This window comes from Eleginops maclovinus, chromosome 22 (genome assembly GCF_036324505.1).
Source record: "Eleginops maclovinus isolate JMC-PN-2008 ecotype Puerto Natales chromosome 22, JC_Emac_rtc_rv5, whole genome shotgun sequence".
NCBI classification, from domain to species: domain Eukaryota; kingdom Metazoa; phylum Chordata; class Actinopteri; order Perciformes; family Eleginopidae; genus Eleginops; species Eleginops maclovinus.
The window spans coordinates 24,009,503-24,032,853 of record NC_086370.1 but is presented as its reverse complement, the minus strand read 5'-3'; the positions used below and the strand labels follow the sequence as shown (position 1 = coordinate 24,032,853).

The 23,351-nt window shown below is 42.4% G+C and overlaps 2 protein-coding genes across 10 annotated transcripts; one reads left to right on the top strand and one right to left on the bottom strand.

The window, feature by feature from the left end:
- Window positions 1-142: 142 nt before the first annotated feature.
- On the top strand, window positions 143-20,065 carry sncga (synuclein, gamma a). Of its 2 annotated transcripts, none has more exons than XM_063874749.1 (6): window positions 143-957; window positions 7,500-7,655; window positions 14,941-14,982; window positions 15,182-15,309; window positions 17,121-17,189; window positions 19,578-20,065. In XM_063874749.1, exons 1-5 carry the CDS (start codon window positions 885-887, stop codon window positions 17,163-17,165), a joined length of 444 nt encoding a protein of 147 aa, XP_063730819.1. In that variant the 5' UTR covers window positions 143-884; the 3' UTR covers window positions 17,166-17,189; window positions 19,578-20,065. The 2 variants fall into 2 exon arrangements, with proteins under 2 accessions (XP_063730819.1, XP_063730820.1); XM_063874750.1 differs by lacking the exon at window positions 143-957 and adding an exon at window positions 6,267-6,285.
- Window positions 695-5,508, bottom strand: LOC134858717 (barrier-to-autointegration factor-like). Of its 8 annotated transcripts, none has more exons than XM_063874753.1 (4): window positions 5,006-5,508; window positions 1,559-4,412; window positions 1,044-1,195; window positions 695-934 (listed from the first exon to the last, which is right to left on the bottom strand). In XM_063874753.1, the coding sequence occupies exons 3-4, from the start codon at window positions 1,167-1,169 to the stop codon at window positions 788-790; spliced, it is 273 nt and encodes a 90-aa protein (XP_063730823.1). In that variant the 5' UTR covers window positions 1,170-1,195; window positions 1,559-4,412; window positions 5,006-5,508; the 3' UTR covers window positions 695-787. The 8 variants fall into 8 exon arrangements, with proteins under 8 accessions (XP_063730823.1, XP_063730825.1, XP_063730827.1 ...); XM_063874755.1 differs by having other exon boundaries at window positions 1,044-1,238; window positions 1,569-4,412; XM_063874757.1 differs by having other exon boundaries at window positions 1,044-1,235; window positions 1,569-4,412.
- Window positions 20,066-23,351: the final 3,286 nt, after the last annotated feature.

Sequence of the window (23,351 nt, the reverse complement as noted above, 5' to 3'; positions counted from 1 at the left end):
CTGTTGATGAGTGATGGAGCTTCTGCAGATATTTAATGTTTGAGCCAAAAAATAACCGTTTTGACGGGTTTTGCAAAAGAAAACATTTAGATGAATTCTGTGAGAGTTTGTGAAAAATCTGCCATAAAAGACTTTCCTTTAAAGTGAGGGACATTTAATGTTCTGAAAGCTCTTTGTTGTTCTCATCAGCCCGAGCTGTAGCACCTCTTCTCACCCTCTGTCTGACACCAGAGCCCACCCATCCGTCCATCCATACAAAAAGCAAAATTTTGAAAAAACTTCAAATCTGAAAATAAAAATCTTAATTAAAAAAAATATTCTGAGGAAATAAATGAGCTTTTGAAAAAAAGTCACATTTCAAGAACAAATAAATCAAGTTCTGAGAAAAAAGTAAAGTTATCTGTTCACCATCCGTCTGAAACCAGAGCCCAGTCAGAATTATGAAAAAAAGGACAATCTGAGCTTTTTAATCCTGGTGGATTTGAGAGGCCGCAGTGTCTGATGTTCAGTCAGAAGAGCAGAAGTTCAATCAGAAGAACTCGTCAGTCGTCAGGACGGATCAGAGTCTTATTTCCTGACGTTACGAACAACACATGAAGGACAGGTAGAAACTCTGAGGACCAATGTACTGGAGTAGAAATATAAAGTAGCAGGAAATGGAAATACTAATTTAAAGAAGAAGGGAAAATATAAATCAAGATTTGAATGGATTTAATGCGTCACAATAATCAGACCACTTTTTATTTGAAACGTTCTACTAATGAACTCTGAATAAAAACGCCGGGCCTCAGAGGAAGGCGTCGCACCACTCGCGCAGACACTGAGCGCAGGACCCGGCCTGGCGGGAGTTGGCCCCGCTGGCGTCCTTGAGCCACTCCGTGAACATGTCCGAGTCCTTCTTCAGCAGCAGGAACTGGCCCAGCACCACGAAGGCCTGGGGGGCAGAGGGCATCCACGGTAAGGGCTTTATTAACAGTTGGCACAAGAACAGTTGTCCGGGGATTAAAAAGTGAAGTTCTAAGTGTGTCTGACTGTTTCCTGACCTTGTCGAAGCCCTGCTGCTCCAGTTTCTTCCCGAGGATTTCCCCGATGCCGGACAGCGCCATCACAGACTTGTCGCCCATCGGCTCGCCCACAAAGTCCCGATGTTTCTGAGACGTGGTCGACATCCTGCTGCAGCCAACACACGCAGACCCTGATCCGGTTCACAGTGTTTGGAGATTTGTTAAATTTCACTGCTTTTTAAACAAAAACAAATCAACACATAAAACAAATATAACCCCTTAAATCAGACTGTAGTTCACCTGCAGTACATCCAGCAGCTACCCTGCAGTATACAAAGCCATTCAAACTAGCTGCACCTTTACCAGCTCTGAGAACACTTTAATGATCAATCATTATAAAACATATCAGAGATATTATTCTGAAATGGACCAATCAGACAATGACTACTTTTACTGTCGCTACTTTAAGTACATTTAGAGGAGAGTACTTTCTACTTTCACTGGAACATTACTACAGGTAATACAGACAGTGCGCATGCGCAGAGAGAACTCACACGGGTTTACCTGCGGAAGGAAGCTGAACTCAAACTGAGGTTTAACTCAAACAGAGTCAAGTCACCACCCGACCTGCAGCCTTATCCTCGCGCAGAAGATAAACAGCACATGACGCTCACCTGAGATACTGTTCTCTGCACGGGGAAACTTTTCCTCGACTGGATGCGTTTTATTCTGAAACCCGGAAATACGAGCTGACGCTAGGAGTCTGACGTCATGACGCGGACAGTCAAAGATCGTTTGTGATGAAGATGAGTCACTCGGTGGGAACAGTGGTGTAGTCTACTTTTTTGTAGTGGGTATACTGTAATAATTGTACTCATCCATCCTAGAGCGACGCATCGCGGAGCGACACCTGTCTCGAAAGCAACACCTCATGAACACCATCACACTCACTAATGCATAGAGTATGCATCTTGAGACTGGTTATGTGTCAACATGTATTATAAGCATTTGTATGTGACTTTTAACTGCCAGTGACATTAACAGATAAAAGAATGAACAATGATGGAAAAGGCCCCCTTATCTTCTAGGGTTGAAAAATTAATCGACATTTTTTATCAAAACCTCAATATGGCCTACTGCAATTTTCAAGTAATATACAATAAATATGGTCATGCTACAGACCTGACCCACACTTCATATTCTACACTTTAAAATAATCTTTGTTTCACATTGATCTGCACAAATAATCATTTTAAACATATTTTTCAATGCATTAGATATTTATTCAAACTTGTTCAGCCCTATTATCTTCCATAAATCATTGTCAAACTATGTACTGTATCAGCTTAAATGAACAAGCAAACATCCTTGAAGTGCTACAAGACAAATTAGCTTCAAACAAGAAACAAATGAACAAATAAGCTTCACCTCAATAAATGAAGGTTGAAAAAGCACTCAACATGTCCATACTGGGTTCACTGTGTTAGTCCACAAGCCCTGAAAAAGGGATGGAACACTTCTAGAAACAGTCTGGTAGTCTACAGAGCTTTCCAGATATGTTTGTACTCAGGCATCTGAGGTGTGCATTGCCTCCTTGCTTGCGTGGCAGAGCGATGGCTTCTCAGCATGTTGTGACGTACTTCCTTGGCTCAAAAAGTGTTACAGGGGGCCCCTTGATGCTGATCATCATCAAATTACTTATATTTGACAACAACAGTGTCGATCTCTTGTCTGTGCATATATTGTTAATGAGACTGAAGCCCCTTTCACACTGCCAGGGATGGTCTTCATGCATTGTATGAGTGGCTTTAAGCTTTCAGGCTCACTGTCTGGGTGCTCAAGGAAATCTCTCATACCATTGACTGCTTGCTCTTCACCAAGATTGAACCGCCTGCAGAGTCGTTTCACTTGTGCCTCACCATGCCATATGCCAGGGGTTGATGGCCAGTTGCCTGTATCCAGAACACTGAGATCATGAAGCATTTCACCATCAAATGAGAGGCGCTTCTCCAAGTTGTTGATCAGACTTTGTAGGAATTGTTTTGCATTGATTGGTGTGAGCTTTGCATTTGACTCCAAGGGAACCGATCCTAAATGTCCCAAAGCTTGTGCAGTCAGTGCCTCCTCTAATTTCTCTCCTTGGGTATCTTTGATGATGCCAGCACTCTGATGGTGTGCTTTAGAAGATGGTCTGCTCTCAAGAGTGTGACAGAATGGGCCTGGAGTTGCTGAGACAGGTTTGCAAGTTCAGACAGTGCATCAAACATGAGTCCGAGGTCACACAGGAATTCCTTGCTTTACATTCGACGTGCCAGGCCTCTATAAGTTTGTCTCTCTGTGCTGCTTCTTGTTTGGTCGCCTGCAGCATTTTCAAAGTGTCTATTGAGTGCTTCATATGATGTCCACACAGCCTTTACAGAACGGAAACTGCTGGCCACCCATCGCATACTTAAAACTCTGCCAATTTTCAGGACTTGCGAGCCCACTTCTTGTGCTGCTTCCAGAAGCTCTCGTGAATTTTTATTGGACTGACTGTAGAGATTGTGGATCTTCTCTAGGAACACTTTGAAGTGGTTGACTGCCTGAACCTCATCCACAGCATCAGATACAGCCAGTTCCAAACGGTGGTTCATGCAGTGCCATGTGAAGAGGACAGGGTACCTTGCTCTCAGCCTGGTTGCCACACCAGAGTTCTTGCCTAACATGACACTGGCTCCATCAGAAACAAATGAGACCCAGTTCTTTTGAAGCCACTCTTCAGTGAAGCCTGCAGTGTCCAAACAGCTCAGCAGAGCTTCTTCTATATCCTTTGCCCTTTGGCTCTCCAGCTCAACCAGCTCCAGGAACAAAAATTCAGGAGTAGCTCCATCCACTGAGGCTTTCAAGTTGACAATCATTGCAGATTTGTGGCTGATAGATGTAGCCTCGTCAATGAGAACAGACAACTTGCTTGAAGACGTCACATACTGTGAACTATTTCTTTCTGCATCTCTTTTGCTATGTGTTCTACAATTTTTGTGGAACTGTACCTTGAGTGCAGACTAGTGCCCATGTTGGCACCATTTTTTTCCTGAAGCTCAATGAGCTATCATGGTCAGTAAAAGGTTGGTTCATCTTCGCAAGATAGTATGCTGTTCTGAATACAGAATCTGTCTCTGCAAACACACTCTGATACAGCGCTCACCAAATTTCCAACTAAATCCTGTCCACCCTTCTCCGTGAACTCCTGGGCTATTTTGTGTGCTCTGGACGTCTCATGTCGTCTAATCTTGTTTCTCAGAGAGGCCAGAGATGTTGATCTGCTTGAATCTGAGGACTGGATCTTAAAGTGCACCCACTCCTCAGACATAGACACTCGTTGTTCTGTGAGGACACCGGTTGATTTTGTAGCGCTGCAAAGAGCACAACCTGGAAATAAACAAACCATGACTAATTAGCATAATATAATTTTTTACCAATAACATCTGCAGAAAAGAGCCAAGATTTACTCAAAAGTATTTAATAAACTGCTTACAATATTTACATCATGGCTAACAAATGCAGCAGATAAAAGGAGAAAAATGTTCCACTTTTTCAATAGCTAATTATTTGACAACTACTGATGACTAACATATAGTAATGAAATGGTGCAAAGGTTTTAAATGCACTTTTAACATGACCATGAATTAACTCTCAGTTGCATAGTCATTGATTATTTCTGTTGTTTGGATCAGCTGTCCTTTGCATGTGTGCTGACATTTACCTAAGTTTCTGTCCCTCCACTCGAACCAAGGATGCCTGTTCTTAAATTCCCTAGCACAACACACACACACACACACACACACACACACACACACACACACACACACACACACACACACACACACACACACACACACGCAGTATCTCGCTCCCTTTCTCTTCCATTGATCCACCACACTAACGTTGATCAAGTTAGCTAGTTCTAACCAACTACCCCCTGCTACAGTTACGTTAATGCTAACCATGCTCATTTCACTTACCGGGTAACTTTGCGGTAGCGCCGGGCTCGTTCTCTGTCACCTTTAGGACAGCCGCCTGACCTGGCTCTTCTTCTGTAGTGGTAGTAGGGGAAAACTTCGGAAAACATTGAAATATTGTCGTCTGTTTTCGTTTCATGTTTGCTTCCTGTTTAGCGCTCCGCGAACTTGAATGGTGGACGGATCAAATGGTGATAACGGTTAGAGAAACGCGGGGTTTGTCAGAGCCGAACGAAGTGTGTGGCTGTTGCTTAGCAACAGGACAGGCGACGGAAGCCCCAGACGTCCAAAAGTGTTAACACAGAAGGGGCGAAAGCGTGAAAGCGCAGTCACAAAATGATGTTGTTACGTATCATCGCTCAGTTTTAAGAGGGTATACGGAAATCACTGGCATTTTCTAGTGGGTATACGGCGTATACCAGCGTATCACGTAGACTACACCACTGGTTCTGGTTCTGGTCTTGTCTGGGTTGCTGAAGCAGACTTTGCTCCGTGTTTGGTGTCGCTGTGCCGCTGCGACTGTCAGTCACTGCCTCACGCGACACTGACTGAAGTCGCTTCAGTGCGCATGTCACAAAACAGATGAATTGTGGGACATGTAGTTTATGGGCAACGAGCTTCTGTAAAGAGTGGATCTGAAACACGGAAAGGCACACGTCACATGACTCTGACACGCCTAGCACACAACTAATGAACACAACATGTTTGATATAGCCAGCAACAAGCAAGACAAGTCTCAGTACAGCCAACCAACGTTAAAAATGCAAACCCACATCCCATTAACAAGCACAGAGCCTGATTCCTGTAAACCATTTCAATAATTAAAGATCATTGTAGATAAACAGTGTTTGTCGTCAGATGCTCATTGGACATTGAAATGAGATTGTTTGTTAATACTCTTCAGATATTTTAACACATCTCATTTACATTTCTATTGGAAGACCCAGATTATTTTAGGGATGCTACTGTCAGGAACTAGCTGAGAACCAACATGAAACACACGGGAAACCAGGAAAAGTCGGTTACCAGCTTTATTTGTGTAAAGTTCTGTATGCAAGATGGTAGACGCAGGGGCAGGAAACAGGCGAAGCAGAATGGTCCAGGGCAGGCAGTGTTGAAGCCGGGAGAGCAATCTGGGAAGTAATGCGGGAAAAGCGTGCATGTTCGAAGTACGATCTGGTACTGAGGTGAGAGTGAAGGAGGCCTATATACTAGCTGATGAGTGTGAGAGAGAAGCAAGGTGTGGCTACCAGGTGACTGAGAAATACTACGTCAGAAAATAGGTGAGTGAGGAATTAGACTGAAATGATTGGTGATATTTTGAGCTTCTGATTAATTTCCTGACGTTTCTCAGATATCTTCAGATATCTTCAGATATCTTCAGATTATTTTCAGATTATTTTCTGGGAGCTTCTCTTGATTTTTTAAACGTTTTTGTATTAATAATTGTAAAGATATTTTATAAATGTTACTGATGTTTCAACATATAACACACGTCCAGGTATTTTTCAGGGGGGAATTACACTGAAACGGTTGTGATCACTTTTCTGAGATATGTAGTTTTCGGTTATGAATCTCCAGATCCAGTTTGTGCGTCCATTAGAGAAGCATTCATATAGATCAATAAGGCTTACATTACTGTGTGTGTGTGTGTGTGTGTGTGTGTGTGTGTGTGTGTGTGTGTGTGTGTGTGTGTGTGTGTGTGTGTGTGTCAGTATTGATCAATGCGGACAGCTCCCACCGCCACAGCATCCCATAATGTTTCTGCCGATCCAGGCTGGAGAACATTAATGAAATGGAGTCCAAAAATAAACCAGTCTCCAGCTGTAAGCCAATCAGGGAACGAGCCAAGGGTGTGTGTGTGTGTGTGTGTGTGTGTGTGTGTGTGTGTGTGTGTGTGTGTGTGTGTGTGTGTGTGTGTGTGTGTGTGTGTGTGTGTGTGTGTGTGTGTGTGTGTGTGTGTGTTGTGCTGAGTCATTCGGTTTCTCTGATTCTTTCTCGATGTCTTGCTGATTTTAATCTGGTCTGTTCTTCAGATTATTTCCCGGTTCTTGCCCTGAGTTTATCATGTGTCAGACTTTACTGGTTATCTGTTTGGATATTTTCTAATATATTCTGAATATTTTCCGAGGTGTCGTCCCTTCTTTTCTTTCTTTTCATACATCTATAATATTTGATTTATTTCTGGGTATTTTACTTTTTTATTTCATGTATTTGTATTTATATGTTTTTGGGACATTTGCCTTGGTGTATTTTGATTGAGTATTTCCTGTTTAATTTCTGGTTTTTGGGGTTTTTTTCTCATAACTTCTAAAAAATGTCCCGTTCTTTTTATTCCTTCTGATCGCCCTGTAGTCGTTTCCCTGCATCAGCAATGTGCAGGACACCCCCCCCCTTCTTCATTAGTGTTTCTCGTGCACTTGTTTCCTCCCCCGACCACTCCCCTCTGCACGGCAACGGTCCTGTGTTACCTCCCCCCTCCCTCTGTGGTCCTCAGAGCAGCAGAGCCCTGACAGACGAGCAGACAGGACCATGGACTCTCTGATGAAAGGCTTCTCCAAGGCCAAGGACGGCGTGGTGGCCGCCGCCGAGAAGACCAAGGCCGGGATGGGCGAGGCCGCCAGCAAGACCAAGGAGGGGGTCTTCTATGTCGGTGAGGTGGGGGGGCATGCATGGGTGAAAAGTGAAATTCAGAAACAAATTTTACAAAGGGAGAGAAATACAGTCAAATGGAGGAGGGGGGGGGGGAATAAGATGTTTAAATGATGCACGGTTCAGACAGGAAGCTGAATCATCCTGACAGGCTCTCAGTTTAAAGGAGTGAATCTGGAGCAGAGACGAGAGAGAGGAATACAAAGCAGGACAAAGTCTAATCTAACATGAAGATGTTAGATTCTAAAGAAAAGCGGGGGGGCATTCATCCTGACAGCGTGGATCTACTTTGAAGATGTTTAGGAGTTTTTGGAGCACGAGGAAGGACATCTGAAGCTGAATCTTAATAAATAAATGTGAAACTCATCCTGAACATGTTGACGTGTAGAGAGACAAAGAGTACAGACTTAAAGATGAATAAAAGGCAAAATGTCATGTGAAAATATCAAATCTGGGAGTGGTTTATAAGCAGGGGGGGGGGGATATGCAATTCATCCTGACATCGTGGAGCAGAGGAAAGGGAAGGCTGGGAGATGCAGAGAGAGAGGAATACAGAGGCAGGAACAAGTGAAATGTAACATGAAGATATTAGTATTTAAAGAGGGGGGGGGGTCATTAGTCCTGCAGAGAGAGAAATATGCAATTAATTCTGACAAGCATTTCATTTGAAGATGAAGTGTATTTGAAGACAAGAGTAGAATAAAAGATGAATATAAAGGCAGGAAAAGGTAACGTGAAAATATCAAATCTGGGAGCGGTGTATAAAGAAAAGCAGAGGAGGGAGGATCATCCTGACATCGTGCGTTAAGATAAGTTTAGCTTAGCGGTGGTGACGTGAAGTCATGTGACCATGCTGTAGTTCCTCTATAGCCCAACGTTAGCCGCCTTTAGGTTAGCGGTGGTGAGGTAAAGTCATGTGACCGTGCTGTAGTTCCTCTATAGCCCAACATTAGCCTCCTTTAGCTTAGCGGTGGAGACGAGAAGTCATGTGACCGTGCTGTAGTTCCTTTATAGCCCAACATTAGCCTCCTTTAGCTTAGCGGTGGAGACGTGAAGTCATGTGACCGTGCTGTAGTTCCTTTATAGCCCAACATTAGCCTCCTTTAGCTTAGCGGTGGTGAGGTGAAGTCATGTGACCGTGCTGTAGTTCCTCTATAGCCCAACATTAGCCTCCTTTAGCTTAGCGGTGGAGACGTGAAGTCATGTGACCGTGCTGTAGTTCCTTTATAGCCCAACATTAGCCTCCTTTAGCTTAGCGGTGGAGACGTGAAATCATGTGACCGTGCTGTAGTTCCTCTATAGCCCAACATTAGCCTCCTTTAGCTTAGCGGTGGAGACGTGAAGTCATGTGACCGTGCTGTAGTTCCTTTATAGCCCAACGTTAGCCTCCTTTAGCTTAGCGGTGGTGACGTGAAGTCATGTGACCGTGCTGTAGTTCCTTTATAGCCCAACATTAGCCTCCTTTAGCTTAGCGGTGGTGAGGTGAACAGGGCTGGACTGGCATCTGAAAAGGGCCCGGGCACTTTTGATCACCCAAGGGCCAAGCGCCATTTTTTTTAATATATATATATATACACACAGAGAGAGAGAGAGAGAGAGAGAGAGAGAGAGAGAGAGAGAGAGAGAGAGAGAGAGAGAGAGAGAGAGAGAGAGAGAGAGAGAGAGAGAGAGAGAGAGAGAGAGCGAGAGAGAGAGAGAGGCCTATATACGATGTCTGGAAGCATATACTAAAGAAGATTGTATGTTTGTGCAGTTTCAACAATTGAAATGAAGTGCATCAGCCTACATTAAAGAGCCCACATGAAAAAATTCACTACTCACAAAAATCTTCTTCTTGGGGGAGATGGTCACCGTGTCAAAATGTCCGTTTCATGAAGTGTTTGACAAAGAAACGCTGCTAGAGATGTCTTTTTTATGGTTTATTGAAATATATACTATATACACAATTAGAAATAAGACTTACGTGTGAGAGAGAGAGAGAGAGAGAGAGAGAGAGAGAGGGAGGGAGAGAGAGAGAAAGAGAGATGCAAAGACAGGCAAAGGAAAGAAAGAGAACTGCAATTGGTGCTCTGATGATACCCTGAGGGAGACAGAAAGCAGAGGCGAGGTGAGCAAGTGAGGGCTCCCTCTAGGGAGGGGCGGGCCTTCGAGAACCAAGGAATTTCATTGGACTAGCCAAATGTGCCTCAAGAGAAGCATCCAATGGGCCACGATGTGTCATGTTTTTACCGTCGCAATCAATAAAAAATATAATATATATAATGTATGTTTTGTTTCCGGCCCTGGGAAGGCCCAAAACGTTGGAGGGCCTGGCGGGATTTGCCCGGTACGCCAGATAGCCAGTCCAGCCCTGGAGGTGAAGTCATGTGACCGTGCTGTAGTTCCTTTATAGCCCAACATTAGCCTCCTTTAGCTTAGCGGTGGAGACGTGAAGTCATGTGACCGTGCTGTAGTTCCTTTATAGCCCAACATTAGCCTCCTTTAGCTTAGCGGTGGAGACTTGAAGTCATGTGACCGTGCTGTAGTTCCTTTATAGCCCAACATTAGCCTCCTTTAGCTTAGCGGTGGTGACGTGAAGTCATGTGACCGTGCTGTAGTTCCTTTATAGCCCAACATTAGCCTCCTTTAGCTTAGCGGTGGAGACGTGAAGTCATGTGACCGTGCTGTAGTTCCTTTATAGCCCAACATTAGCCTCCTTTAGCTTAGCTGTGGTGAGGTGAAGTCATGTGACCGTGCTGTAGTTCCTTTATAGCCCAACATTAGCCTCCTTTAGCTTAGCGGTGGAGACGTGAAGTCATGTGACCGTGCTGTAGTTCCTTTATAGCCCAACATTAGCCTCCTTTAGCTTAGCGGTGGTGACGTGAAGTCATGTGACCGTGCTGTAGTTCCTTTACAGCCCAACATGTAGCACTTTTTTTCTGAGGAACATTAACACAACCATAAGGCGCCAGTTGTGGCTGCGTCCTTGTTGAAAGTAGTTTCCAGCAGAACCGGCATCGCTTGTGAAGTGACGAGAAACACCCAATCACATCGCAATCATCAGGCGTCGGTCACATTTCATGAGCTCCGCTGCTAAGATCACCATCAGAACATCTTCTTGAAACGAGTACTGGTGTCCGGCAGACAAACACACACACACACACACACACACATCTCACGTGAATGAGACGAGCGCCTTGACCTATGGTATTGACGTGTTGATGTGTGTTTTTGTGTGTCCCTTGGTCCGGTACCGAGCTGCAGTGCCGGACCGTGGCTGTTCTAAGGGACATGTTGATGTCGTGATGGGTTGACAGAATGTCGAGGATTCCTTCATATGTATAACCTTTGTTCAAGTATTCCCTTAAGATTTTCATCTCTTCTTCTATTTTTTCCAACTCAGTTTAAAATGTGTGCAGGCACAGCTGGGTGCCAAACAGGAAAGACGTAGCGCTGTGAAACAACCAATCACAGCAGTGTTTCCCCGGCTAGCTCTGTCCAATCACAAACAATGAGGGTTCTCCCTAAAGGAATACCCTTTCCGTACCCTTTCAAATGTTGTAGTGTTCTGTGGAATGTCGTTTCGACTTACACTTCAGGGCGTACTATGCAGCGTTAGCTCATCTGGTCATTGGTGTGTTAACGGGGATTTGGCTGACAAGCTTTCTAAAAGCCGGAGATTCCACAGAGGACAGAGGCTGCAGATCTTCAACACTCTGCCACGAGGCCTCTGAAGGTCTCTGGGTTCAAGCAGCAGACCCAGAGAGAGAGACCTTCTGTTGCTTCAGCCTGCAGCTCTGCATGGTGAGTCTGCAGCTCTGCATGGTGAGTCTGCAGCTCTGCATGGTGAGCCTGCAGCTCTGCATGGTGAGCCTGCAGCTCTGCATGGTGAGACTGTTCCTGCAGCCCTCTGAACCAATAGGAAACCGGCTCACTGAGTTACTATTCTACCTGCAGTTGTTTCTCTGGTGTCGGAATGTCTCGTGATGTTTGTGAGTTCTTACAAACTAAACACCACATCATTTAAAATGTGATGTAACTGTTACTGAGAGGTAACAGGTATTATATTACCCACATTTCAGAAGTACTGCGTTATATTACTGCGTTACAGTAAGGAGTAATGCATTACTGTACCTCCTTACTTTTGTAACGTGTTACACCCAACACATACGTCTTCACAGCTCAAACTGAAAACAACAAAGACGTTTTGAATCCATTTATCCACCAGATAATGTGAGGGTGAGTTAGCATCAGCACCTGTTAGCTTAATTCAAACCGTGACACAGAGCTTAGGTTCAAGATCAGCATTGCATCATGACTGAGGAAACTGTGTGAGGGGACGTCTGATGAAACAGTATGACCCAGAGAGTTCAGAGCAGGTTTGTCCCACTGCGATCACAGACAGTGAACTGACCCTGAGGAGGGCTTCACTGTCCGCTTTAATCACTTCCCTTTCTATCTCCCTGTAGGAGTTTAACATCTCTGTGTTGACATTAAACATGTCTTTACAGACGTTTTAAATCTCTTCGCAAATGCTCAGCGTGGACGTTTTGAACCTCTGGAGGATGAATCTCTTCCCAGACATTTGGAAACCTGTATAGATGTTACTGCTGCAGACCAGAGGAGCCCCTCCTATTCCCATCAACAAAGTGAACATTGTCCTCAGATGAAGACGCTTTGATTGCTCATTGATTATAATTGCGTCGATAAGAGATAAAGAGTAGGACATTCGTCCATTAGAGGAGATCAAACCTGCAGACTCATGAAATATGCATCATATCTGGTTATAGTGTGCCTTCCTGTTAGGGAGCACAGAGCTTCAGTTTGTTCCTCAGACAAAGAGTCTGTGTCACACGGCGCCCACCAGGAGAAACCAACAGGAACACAGCGCGTCTTTGGATCCGAACCCACAGGTCCAGATCCCTGATGGGGTCACAGGGCATCGAGTCCAGCAGCTGAGGGTCATCTACCCTCTCTGGATTCAGAGGTTATGTGTCTGATCAGCTCCTTACGACTTAGAAACGCCTTACAGAGTCCTGCCTGACGTGGTATTTCTGTGTTGGTCCCATGATCAAAAACAAACTCAGAAAACCATTGGCCTCTGGACCAGGGGACAGGAAGTGATGCTGAGTCACGTCAGGGTTCAGGACTCACTCCTGCAGCTCTCTATCTGATGTTGGTGAAAGTGGAAATCACTGGTGTTATTAACGTCACAGCGATCCTTTCCAGAGTCAGTCATTTGTTTCTCATCTCTTCGTACATGTGCATCTGGCAAACGTATTTCCAAAGTTTCAAACAACACAAAAAACTTTAAGATTTACAAAGAGAAACATTGGATTGCTTTGTGAGGTTTTGTATATGTTTGTGCGTTGGTTCGTGGTCTCTGTTCCTTCACATTTAGCCGAAGCTTTTATCCAAAGCGACTACAAGAAGTACGCTGTGGTTTCTCTTCCCGGCAGATCTGTGTCCTCTGACTTCCCATCAACAACTGCTGGCTGCTGATTGGTTATAAACGCTCTGATAGACATTAAGACATCACATCCATTAGAGGAGACCCGCAGATTCATTATGCATCAGGTCTGGTTATAGTTTGATCTGTACACTTCTCAGAAAACTGAAACTGGACCTGCTTTGTGAGGAAACAGATCAGGAGAGAGCGAGCAGCTTCAAACAGGATCAATAATTCAGAGAGAAGAAACCAGGTCACACAGCGTCTCTACTTTAAAGAGTCCTCTCCTATCAGTGTGGAGCGTCTCTACTTTAAAGAGTCCTCTCCTATCAGTGTGGAGCGTCTCTACTTTAAAGAGTCCTCTCCTGCTGATGTTCAGGTGTATATCAGTGTGGAGCGTCTCTACTTTAAAGAGTCCTCTCCTGCTGATGTTCAGGTGTATATCAGTATGTAGTGTCTCTACTTTAAAGAGTCCTCTCCTGCTGATGTTCAGGTGTATATCAGTATGTAGTGTCTCTACTTTAAAGAGTCCTCTCCTGCTGATGTTCAGGTGTATATCAGTATGTAGTGTCTCTACTTTAAAGAGTCCTCTCCTGCTGATGTTCAGGTGTATGTCAGTATGTAGAGTCTCTACTTTAAAGAGTCCTCTCCTGCTGATGTTCAGGTGTATATCAGTTTGTAGAGTCTCTACTTTAAAGAGTCCTCTCCTGCTGATATTCAGGTGTACATCAGTATGTAGAGTCTCTACTTTAAAGAGTCCTCTCCTGCTGATGTTCAGGTGTGTATCAGTATATAGAGTCTCTACTTTAAAGAGTCCTCTCCTGCTGATGTTCAGGTGTATATCAGTATGTAGTGTCTCTACTTTAAAGAGTCCTCTCCTGCTGATGTTCAGGTGTGTATCAGTGAATAGTGTCTCTACTTTAAAGAGTCCTCTCCTGCTGATGTTCAGGTGTATATCAGTATGTAGTGTCTCTACTTTAAAGAGTCCTCTCCTGCTGATGTTCAGGTGTGTATCAGTATGTAGCGTCTCTACTTTAAAGAGTCCTCTCTGCTGATGTTCAGGTGTATATCAGTATGTAGTGTCTCTACTTTAAAGAGTCCTCTCCTGCTGATGTTCAGGTGTGTATCAGTATGTAGCGTCTCTACTTTAAAGAGTCCTCTCTGCTGATGTTCAGGTGTGTATCAGTATGTAGTGTCTCTACTTTAAAGAGTCCTCTCCTGCTGATGTTCAGGTGTATATCGGTATGTAGTGTCACTACTTTAAAGAGTCCTCTCCTGCTGATGTTCAGGTGTATATCAGTATGTAGTGTCTCTACTTTAAAGAGTCCTCTCCTGCTGATGTTCAGGTGTATATCAGTATGTAGTGTCTCTACTTTAAAGAGTCCTCTCCTGTTGATGTTCAGGTGTATATCAGTATGTAGTGTCTCTACTTTAAAGAGTCCTCTCCTGCTGATGTTCAGGTGTATATCAGTATATAGAGTCTCTACTTTAAAGAGTCCTCTCCTGCTGATGTTCAGGTGTATATCAGTATGTAGAGTCTCTACTTTAAAGAGTCCTCTCCTGCTGATGTTCAGGTGTATATCAGTATGTAGTGTCTCTACTTTAAAGAGTCCTCTCCTGCTGATGTTCAGGTGTATATCAGTATGTAGTGTCTCTACTTTAAAGAGTCCTCTCCTGCTGATGTTCAGGTGTATATCAGTATGTAGTGTCTCTACTTTAAAGAGTCCTCTCCTGCTGATGTTCAGGTGTATATCAGTATGTAGAGTCTCTACTTTAAAGAGTCCTCTCCTGCTGATGTTCAGGTGTATATCAGTATGTAGTGTCTCTACTTTAAAGAGTCCTCTCCCTCTTCTTCCAGGAAACAAGACGATGGAGGGAGTGGTGACCGGTGTAAACACAGGTAAATAACTTTCATAAAAACCTTACAGACGCTGAGTAGTTCTAACTGAGGTCGGGTTGAAGTTAAAGCCAATCGTAATCTGTGCTTGTATTTTCCAGTGAACACTAACTCTGTTTGTCTGCAGAACTTCTGTGTGTTTATAGAATAATGATAAAGAAATGATGTTCTTTCTGTTATTAATATAATAATTGTTACCCAGTGGCGCAGAAGTCTAACGAGCAGGCTAACGTCGTCGCTGACACGGCGGTGACCGGCGCTAACGAGGTGGCGGCGGTGGCGGTGGAGGGTGTGGAGAACGCGGCGGTGGCAAGCGGCTTCATCTGCACGGTGAGGGCTTTTATTCTGAAAATCAAGGGATCTATTAACGTGTGATTCTTTATTTGAATGGTAGTTAATTTAACTGTTGTTTTTATATCCGTTTCCCCTTTACTTTGTACATTTTATGGTTCGAATTAAGGCAACAAAAGAACATATTTAAATCTGAAAAGATTACATGACTTTTATTTCTGTAAATCCAGAAATGTATAATCTTATTCTGGTATTTTAAAAAGTCTTTTTATAATTAAAGTGTAAATGATTATATTTATTCAATGTTTTTATTTCTACTTATTTTTTACTTCGTTGAATTTCTGTCCCGAAATGATATCTCTGTTTTAAATTCTGTAATCAAATAAAACTAAATAAACTATTATTTTAAAAAAATAACATAAAATGCCTTTGAGGGAAAATAGCAGAACAATTATTATATGTGCAAAACAACAAAAGGTGTTGATGTCTTTTATTTTCCTCTGACTGGCTGAGAACAGGAGGAGGCGGGAGAAGTGTCTGTGGAGGTGCCTAATTGGTCGAGGGGTGATTGCATGGCATGAAGCTCATTGGCTGATGAACTTCGATTCGCTCTCAGAACTCACAGCTTCGTTAATCTGACAACAAATGTTTTTAACTTTATAAACCTTTTTTTCTGGGTAATTAGAACCTAGTTCACTTATTTGCGCCAAAAAGTCTTTGAGTGTTTTTACTACTTTTCTGGGAAACTTAAATCTCATAATTATTAACACATCATTTTCCTCAGGACATTACCAACTTCTCCCCGTGCGATCAGTATATGCACTATTACGTTAGTGTAGAGAGGTGCATGGTATGTTGTTTGAAGAAAAATCCCCCCCAAAAAATCCTTAAATATCCGTCAATACCCTGATCACACCTTTATAACTACGGAAGAGGATTAGGGTCATGTTTGAAAATATTTCTGAGATCTGACCAAAAGTGATTTTTTTTATTCTGAGAGAAAATCTAAACTCTGACTTTTAAGATTTTCAGAAATAAAAACTGGAAAATCTATAAATATTTTCCAGTTTTTCAGAAAAAAAGGTTTCAAAAGGTAAAGGTAAAACAATCAGAAAGAAATCTGAACTTTGAGATTTTCAGAAAAACTCAAAATCTCAGAAGAAAGGAAAACGAATTTCAGTCATTAATACAAATACAGAAAGGAATCTGAATGATGTGATTTTCAGAGAAAATTCCAGGAGGAAAAACAAAGGACTTCTGTTTGTTCTGAATTCTGAGATCAAAGTGAGAATGCAGAGCTCAGAATAAATGTCCCTCATGTCCTTCCTACTTTACCAACAACAATCTCATCCTGTTAGATCTCATTTCAAACGTGTGTCTCGGAAGTGTTCATTTATTCCATGAGGATTTCTGTAACTCGACTGGTTTGGAGTTATGTTTTAGGGCTTAAGTTGCAGCAGGATTTATAGAAAACATTGATAATAACTAACATCGTTTTCTTTTCTGCTTTAGCTCCATCTGCTTCTCTACAGAAATATTTCAGATCATGACACTAACCGCGTTTTACAAAAACAACTGCAAACTGTGAATATATGAAGTAACAGTAAATGGCTGAAAAAAATACTAATTAGAGAGTCAGTTTAATAGTAATTATAATCATGTTTTAAATTGAACTATTTTCCTTTCTAAATGTTTAATGTGTTTGGGGAAGCTTGATTAAATGAAGATGTGTTATTTATTACAGCTTTATATACTGGCTGATCATTGGTAATAATCTATGATGAATGTTATTGTTTATCAAATAAACATTTGTATTCTTGGTTTGAGTCATATTATCTCTGCTCCTGCAGACCGACCTCCAGAAAACCCAAGCTGAAGATCAGGAGGCTCAGTAGGTGAGGAAGTGACCATTCACTGAAGTAAGTATTTTATCCTTAAGACCTCTTCAGCTCGTGTTAACCACAGACCTGACTTCAGGATAACAACCAAAAACACATTCAGAAAACCATTGACCTCCAGACCAGAGGACAGGAAGTGATGCTGAGTCATGTCAGGGTTTAAGACTCATAATGCTGAGTCATGTCAGGGTTTAGGACTCATAATGCTGAGTCATGTCAGGGTTTAAGACTCATAATGCTGAGTCATGTCAGGGTTTAGGACTCATAATGCTGAGTCATGTCAGGGTTTAGGACTCATAATGCTGAGTCATGTCAGGGTTTAAGACTTATAATGCTGAGTCATGTCAGGGTTTAGGACTCATAATGCTGAGTCATGTCAGGGTTTAGGACTCATAATGCTGAGTCATGTCAGGGTTTAAGACTCATAATGCTGAGTCATGTCAGGGTTTAAGACTCATAATGCTGAGTCATGTCAGGGTTTAGGACTCATAATGCTGAGTCATGTCAGGGTTTAAGACTCATAATGCTGAGTCATGTCAGGGTTTAAGACTCATAATGCTGAGTCATGTCAGGGTTTAAGACTCATAATGCTGAGTCATGTCAGGGTTTAGGACTCATAATGCTGAGTCATGTCAGGGTTTAAGACTCATAATGCTGAGTCATGTCAGGGTTTAGGACTCATAATGCTGAGTCATGTCAGGGTTTAGGACTCATAATGCTGAGTCATGTCAGGGTTTAAGACTCATAATGCTGAGTCATGTCAGGGTTTAGGACTCATAATGCTGAGTCATGTCAGGGTTTAAGACTCATAATGCTGAGTCATGTCAGGGTTTAGGACTCATAATGCTGAGTCATGTCAGGGTTTAGGACTCATAATGCTGAGTCATGTCAGGGTTTAAGACTTATAATGCTGAGTCATGTCAGGGTTTAGGACTCATAATGCTGAGTCATGTCAGGGTTTAGGACTCATAATGCTGAGTCATGTCAGGGTTTAGGACTTATAATGCTGAGTCATGTCAGGGTTTAGGACTCATAATGCTGACTCATGTCAGGGTTTAAGACTCATAATGCTGAGTCATGTCAGGGTTTAGGACTCATAATGCTGAGTCATGTCAGGGTTTAAGACTCATAATGCTGAGTCATGTCAGGGTTTAGGACTCATAATGCTGAGTCATGTCAGGGTTTAAGACTTATAATGCTGAGTCATGTCAGGGTTTAGGACTTATAATGCTGAGTCATGTCAGGGTTTAAGACTCATAATGCTGAGTCATGTCAGGGTTTAGGACTCATAATGCTGAGTCATGTCAGGGTTTAAGACTCATAATGCTGAGTCATGTCAGGGTTTAGGACTCATAATGCTGAGTCATGTCAGGGTTTAAGACTCATAATGCTGAGTCATGTCAGGGTTTAGGACTCATAATGCTGAGTCATGTCAGGGTTTAAGACTCATAATGCTGAGTCATGTCAGGGTTTAGGACTCATAATGCTGAGTCATGTCAGGGTTTAAGACTCATAATGCTGAGTCATGTCAGGGTTTAAGACTCATAATGCTGAGTCATGTCAGGGTTTAGGACTCATAATGCTGAGTCATGTCAGGGTTTAAGACTCATAATGCTGAGTCATGTCAGGGTTTAAGACTCATAATGCTGAGTCATGTCAGGGTTTAAGACTCATAATGCTGAGTCATGTCAGGGTTTAAGACTCATAATGCTGAGTCATGTCAGGGTTTAAGACTCATAATGCTGAGTCATGTCAGGGTTTAGGACTCATAATGCTGAGTCATGTCAGGGTTTAGGACTCATAATGCTGAGTCATGTCAGGGTTTAAGACTTATAATGCTGAGTCATGTCAGGGTTTAGGACTCATAATGCTGAGTCATGTCAGGGTTTAGGACTCATAATGCTGAGTCATGTCAGGGTTTAGGACTTATAATGCTGAGTCATGTCAGGGTTTAGGACTCATAATGCTGACTCATGTCAGGGTTTAGGACTCATAATGCTGAGTCATGTCAGGGTTTAGGACTTATAATGCTGAGTCATGTCAGGGTGCAGGACTCATAATGCTGAGTCATGTCAGGGTTTAGGACTCATAATGCTGAGTCATGTCAGGGTTTAGGACTTATAATGCTGAGTCATGTCAGGGTGCAGGACTCATAATGCTGAGTCATGTCAGGGTTTAGGACTTATAATGCTGACTCGTGTCAGGGTGCAGGACTCATAATGCTGACTCGTTTCAGGGTGCAGGACTCATAATGCTGACTCGTTTCAGGGTGCAGGACTCATAATGCTGAGTCATGTCAGGGTTTAGGACTTATAATGCTGAGTCATGTCAGGGTTTAGGACTCTACATGAATCCAGATGTTTTTATGTACATTTGAATGAATTTCCTTTATTCTGTTCTCTCTCACAGTCGGAAACTGCAGTCGTCCAGAGAAGAGAAGATCTTTGATTTAATCTGAAGCATTTTCCATCCTCACCTCGTTAACCCTGACGATCTGCTGTCCCCTCGTTAACCTTGACGATCTGCTGTCCCCTCGTTAACCCTGACGATCTGCCGTCCCCTCGTTAACCTTGACGATCTGCCGTCCCCTCGTTAACCTTGACGATCTGCTGTCCCCTCGTTAACCCTGACGATCTGCCGTCCCCTCGTTAACCCTGACGATCTGCCGTCACCTCGTTAACCCTGAGGATCTGCTGTCCCCTCGTTAACCCTGACGATCTGCTCTCTCTGTTTTAACCATCTAAATCTCGTAATTGAATGCATGTTGCTTTACTGACACTCTTCTCATACTAGAAAACACATCCTCTCACAGACACACTCCTGCAGCTTGTTTCTGATAATAACTGAGAGATGGTTTTACAATCAACTGTATTGAAATAAAATGAGTTTGAAATCCACCTGTTGTTTCTCCTTCAATGCAAGACAAACGAGCGTACTATAACCAAAGCAAATAAATAATCATTCATGAATAAAAGCAGGTGACCTTGTTAAGGCCAGAGCGGTGTACCATGGTATATTTGGGCTGCAACATTATAAAGTCAAATCTTCCGTACAGCTGGAATTGATCGTAGTTAAAGGACAGGCATTAAATTAGAAACACATGTTGTAATTATTGATCAATAAATGTGGTTATTAATGAAAAAATACATGTGAAAAAAGTCCTGAAAATATGTTAAAATAAAGGATGAAAAATATCCAGAAACATTTCAAAAGATATAGTAAATGTAGTTAACTACTTTCTGGATTTCTGCAAAAATGAGCCACAAAGAAATCATCCCAGAGGCAACCAGCAGGGGGCGCTGTGCGATACATACATACTAACATGAATCCAGTTCTGCAGGAAAAGTACACGGAGGAATACTGCATGGAAATGGAAGTGAAACCAGTAGTCGAAGTATTAAAAGTCTTATTTTAAGTTGTTATTATTGTTGCTGCATTCACTGAACAGCAGTATTTTCCCACCGAACGATTCTTGAAATCAATGTTTTAATATCAACCACATGACTTTATTTAGGAGCTGCTTTTAGTTTATTTTATTCATATTGCTCTCATCTATTAATCTTTATTCTTATATTGTTGTGAATTACGCTCTTTTATTTTAGAGACTGGTTTTATAATGTGTACACACTTCATATTTATTCACTTCTATTCTTTTAATGTTGTGAATTTTAATGTAATTTCATTAAACTTAGAGGCACCGATAATTGATCCTCATTCTGCTGCTTGTACTTTAATAATAATCTGTCTAAAGTGAGGTTTAGCACACACACACACACACACACACACACACACACACACACACACACACACACACACACACACACACACACACACACACACACACACACACACACACACACACCTGCATCATCAGAGAACAGGTTTGAATACCTGCATTAATTACCTTAACCATAACCCTGGAGCAGCCTAGTATCGTGTTTATTTTGTATATAACTTATACCCTTAAATAATATAACATATTAGGGAATTTAAGGATGACGTAATAGTAATAATAATAAACAAAACAAATCCTTGTTTCTCGACGAAGGTTTTCAATTAACGTGAATTAAACTCACAGTTGTGAATAAAGGAGTACCGTGGTGTGTTGTTTGTGGTCGCATCGCTCCAGGGTTTGTCTCATAAACTTGGGAGTATTTTATGGCATAGTTCAAGTTTGTTTCCAGTACATGTCTTTATTCTAGAAACTGTTTACTCATATAGAGGATTAAAATCATACTTTAAACCTAACTGTATATGTACTCACATTGTTTATCTGTTTGTATTTGGCAGTTTGTACATTCCTCCACAGTTTCAGGCCGGATGTAAAGTGAAAACCATCCTCCCAACTGAACCAATCCCTAACGAGCCGCTTTGTGTTCAGACGCTCTGACTCACAAATCCAAATCCGCCCAGATACCGGGAGCAGCTGTACGGTCTCTACCGGGAGCAGCTGTACGCTCTCTACCGGGAGCAGCTGTACGCTCTCTACCGGGAGCAGCTGTACGCTCTCTACCGGGAGTGTATATCAGTATGTAGAGTCTCTACTTTAAAGAGTCCTCTCCTGCTGATGTTCAGGTGTATATCAGTATGTAGTGTCTCTACTTTAAAGAGTCCTCTCCTGCTGATGTTCAGGTGTATATCAGTATGTAGAGTCTCTACTTTAAAGAGTCCTCTCCTGCTGATGTTCAGGTGTATATCAGTATGTAGAGTCTCTACTTTAAAGAGTCCTCTCCTGCTGATGTTCAGGTGTATATCAGTATGTAGTGTCTCTACTTTAAAGAGTCCTCTCCTGCTGATGTTCAGGTGTATATCAGTATGTAGTGTCTCTACTTTAAAGAGTCCTCTCCTGCTGATGTTCAGGTGTATATCAGTATGTAGAGTCTCTACTTTAAAGAGTCCTCTCCTGCTGATGTTCAGGTGTATATCAGTATGTAGAGTCTCTACTTTAAAGAGTCCTCTCCTGCTGATGTTCAGGTGTATATCAGTATGTAGTGTCTCTACTTTAAAGAGTCCTCTCCTGCTGATGTTCAGGTGTATATCAGTATGTAGTGTCTCTACTTTAAAGAGTCCCCTCCTGCTGATGTTCAGGTGTATATCAGTATGTAGTGTCTCTACTTTAAAGAGTCCCCTCCTGCTGATGTTCAGGTGTATATCAGTATGTAGTGTCTCTACTTTAAAGAGTCCTCTCCTGCTGATGTTCAGGTGTATATCAGTATGTAGTGTCTCTACTTTAAAGAGTCCTCTCCTGCTGATGTTCAGCTGTATATCAGTATGTAGTGTCTCTACTTTAAAGAGTCCTCTCCTGCTGATGTTCAGGTGTATATCAGTATGTAGTGTCTCTACTTTAAAGAGTCCTCTCCTGCTGATGTTCAGGTGTATATCAGTATGTAGTGTCTCTACTTTAAAGAGTCCTCTCCTGCTGATGTTCAGGTGTATATCAGTATGTAGTGTCTCTACTTTAAAGAGTCCTCTCCTGCTGATGTTCAGGTGTATATCAGTATGTAGCGTCTCTACTTTAAAGAGTCCTCTCCTGCTGATGTTCAGGTGTATATCAGTATGTAGAGTCTCTACTTTAAAGAGTCCTCTCCTGCTGATGTTCAGGTGTATATCAGTATGTAGCGTCTCTACTTTAAAGAGTCCTCTCCTGCTGATGTTCAGGTGTATATCAGTATGTAGAGTCTCTACTTTAAAGAGTCCTCTCCTGCTGATGTTCAGCTGTATATCAGTATGTAGTGTCTCTACTTTAAAGAGTCCTCTCCTGCTGATGTTCAGGTGTATATCAGTATGTAGTGTCTCTACTTTAAAGAGTCCTCTCCTGCTGATGTTCAGGTGTATATCAGTATGTAGAGTCTCTACTTTAAAGAGTCCTCTCCTGCTGATGTTCAGGTGTATATCAGTATGTAGTGTCTCTACTTTAAAGAGTCCTCTCCTGCTGATGTTCAGGTGTGTATCAGTATGTAGTGTCTCTACTTTAAAGAGTCCTCTCCTGCTGATGTTCAGGTGTATATCAGTATGTAGTGTCTCTACTTTAAAGAGTCCTCTCCTGCTGATGTTCAGGTGTATATCAGTATGTAGTGTCTCTACTTTAAAGAGTCCTCTCCTGCTGATGTTCAGGTGTATATCAGTATGTAGAGTCTCTACTTTAAAGAGTCCTCTCCTGCTGATGTTCAGGTGTATATCAGT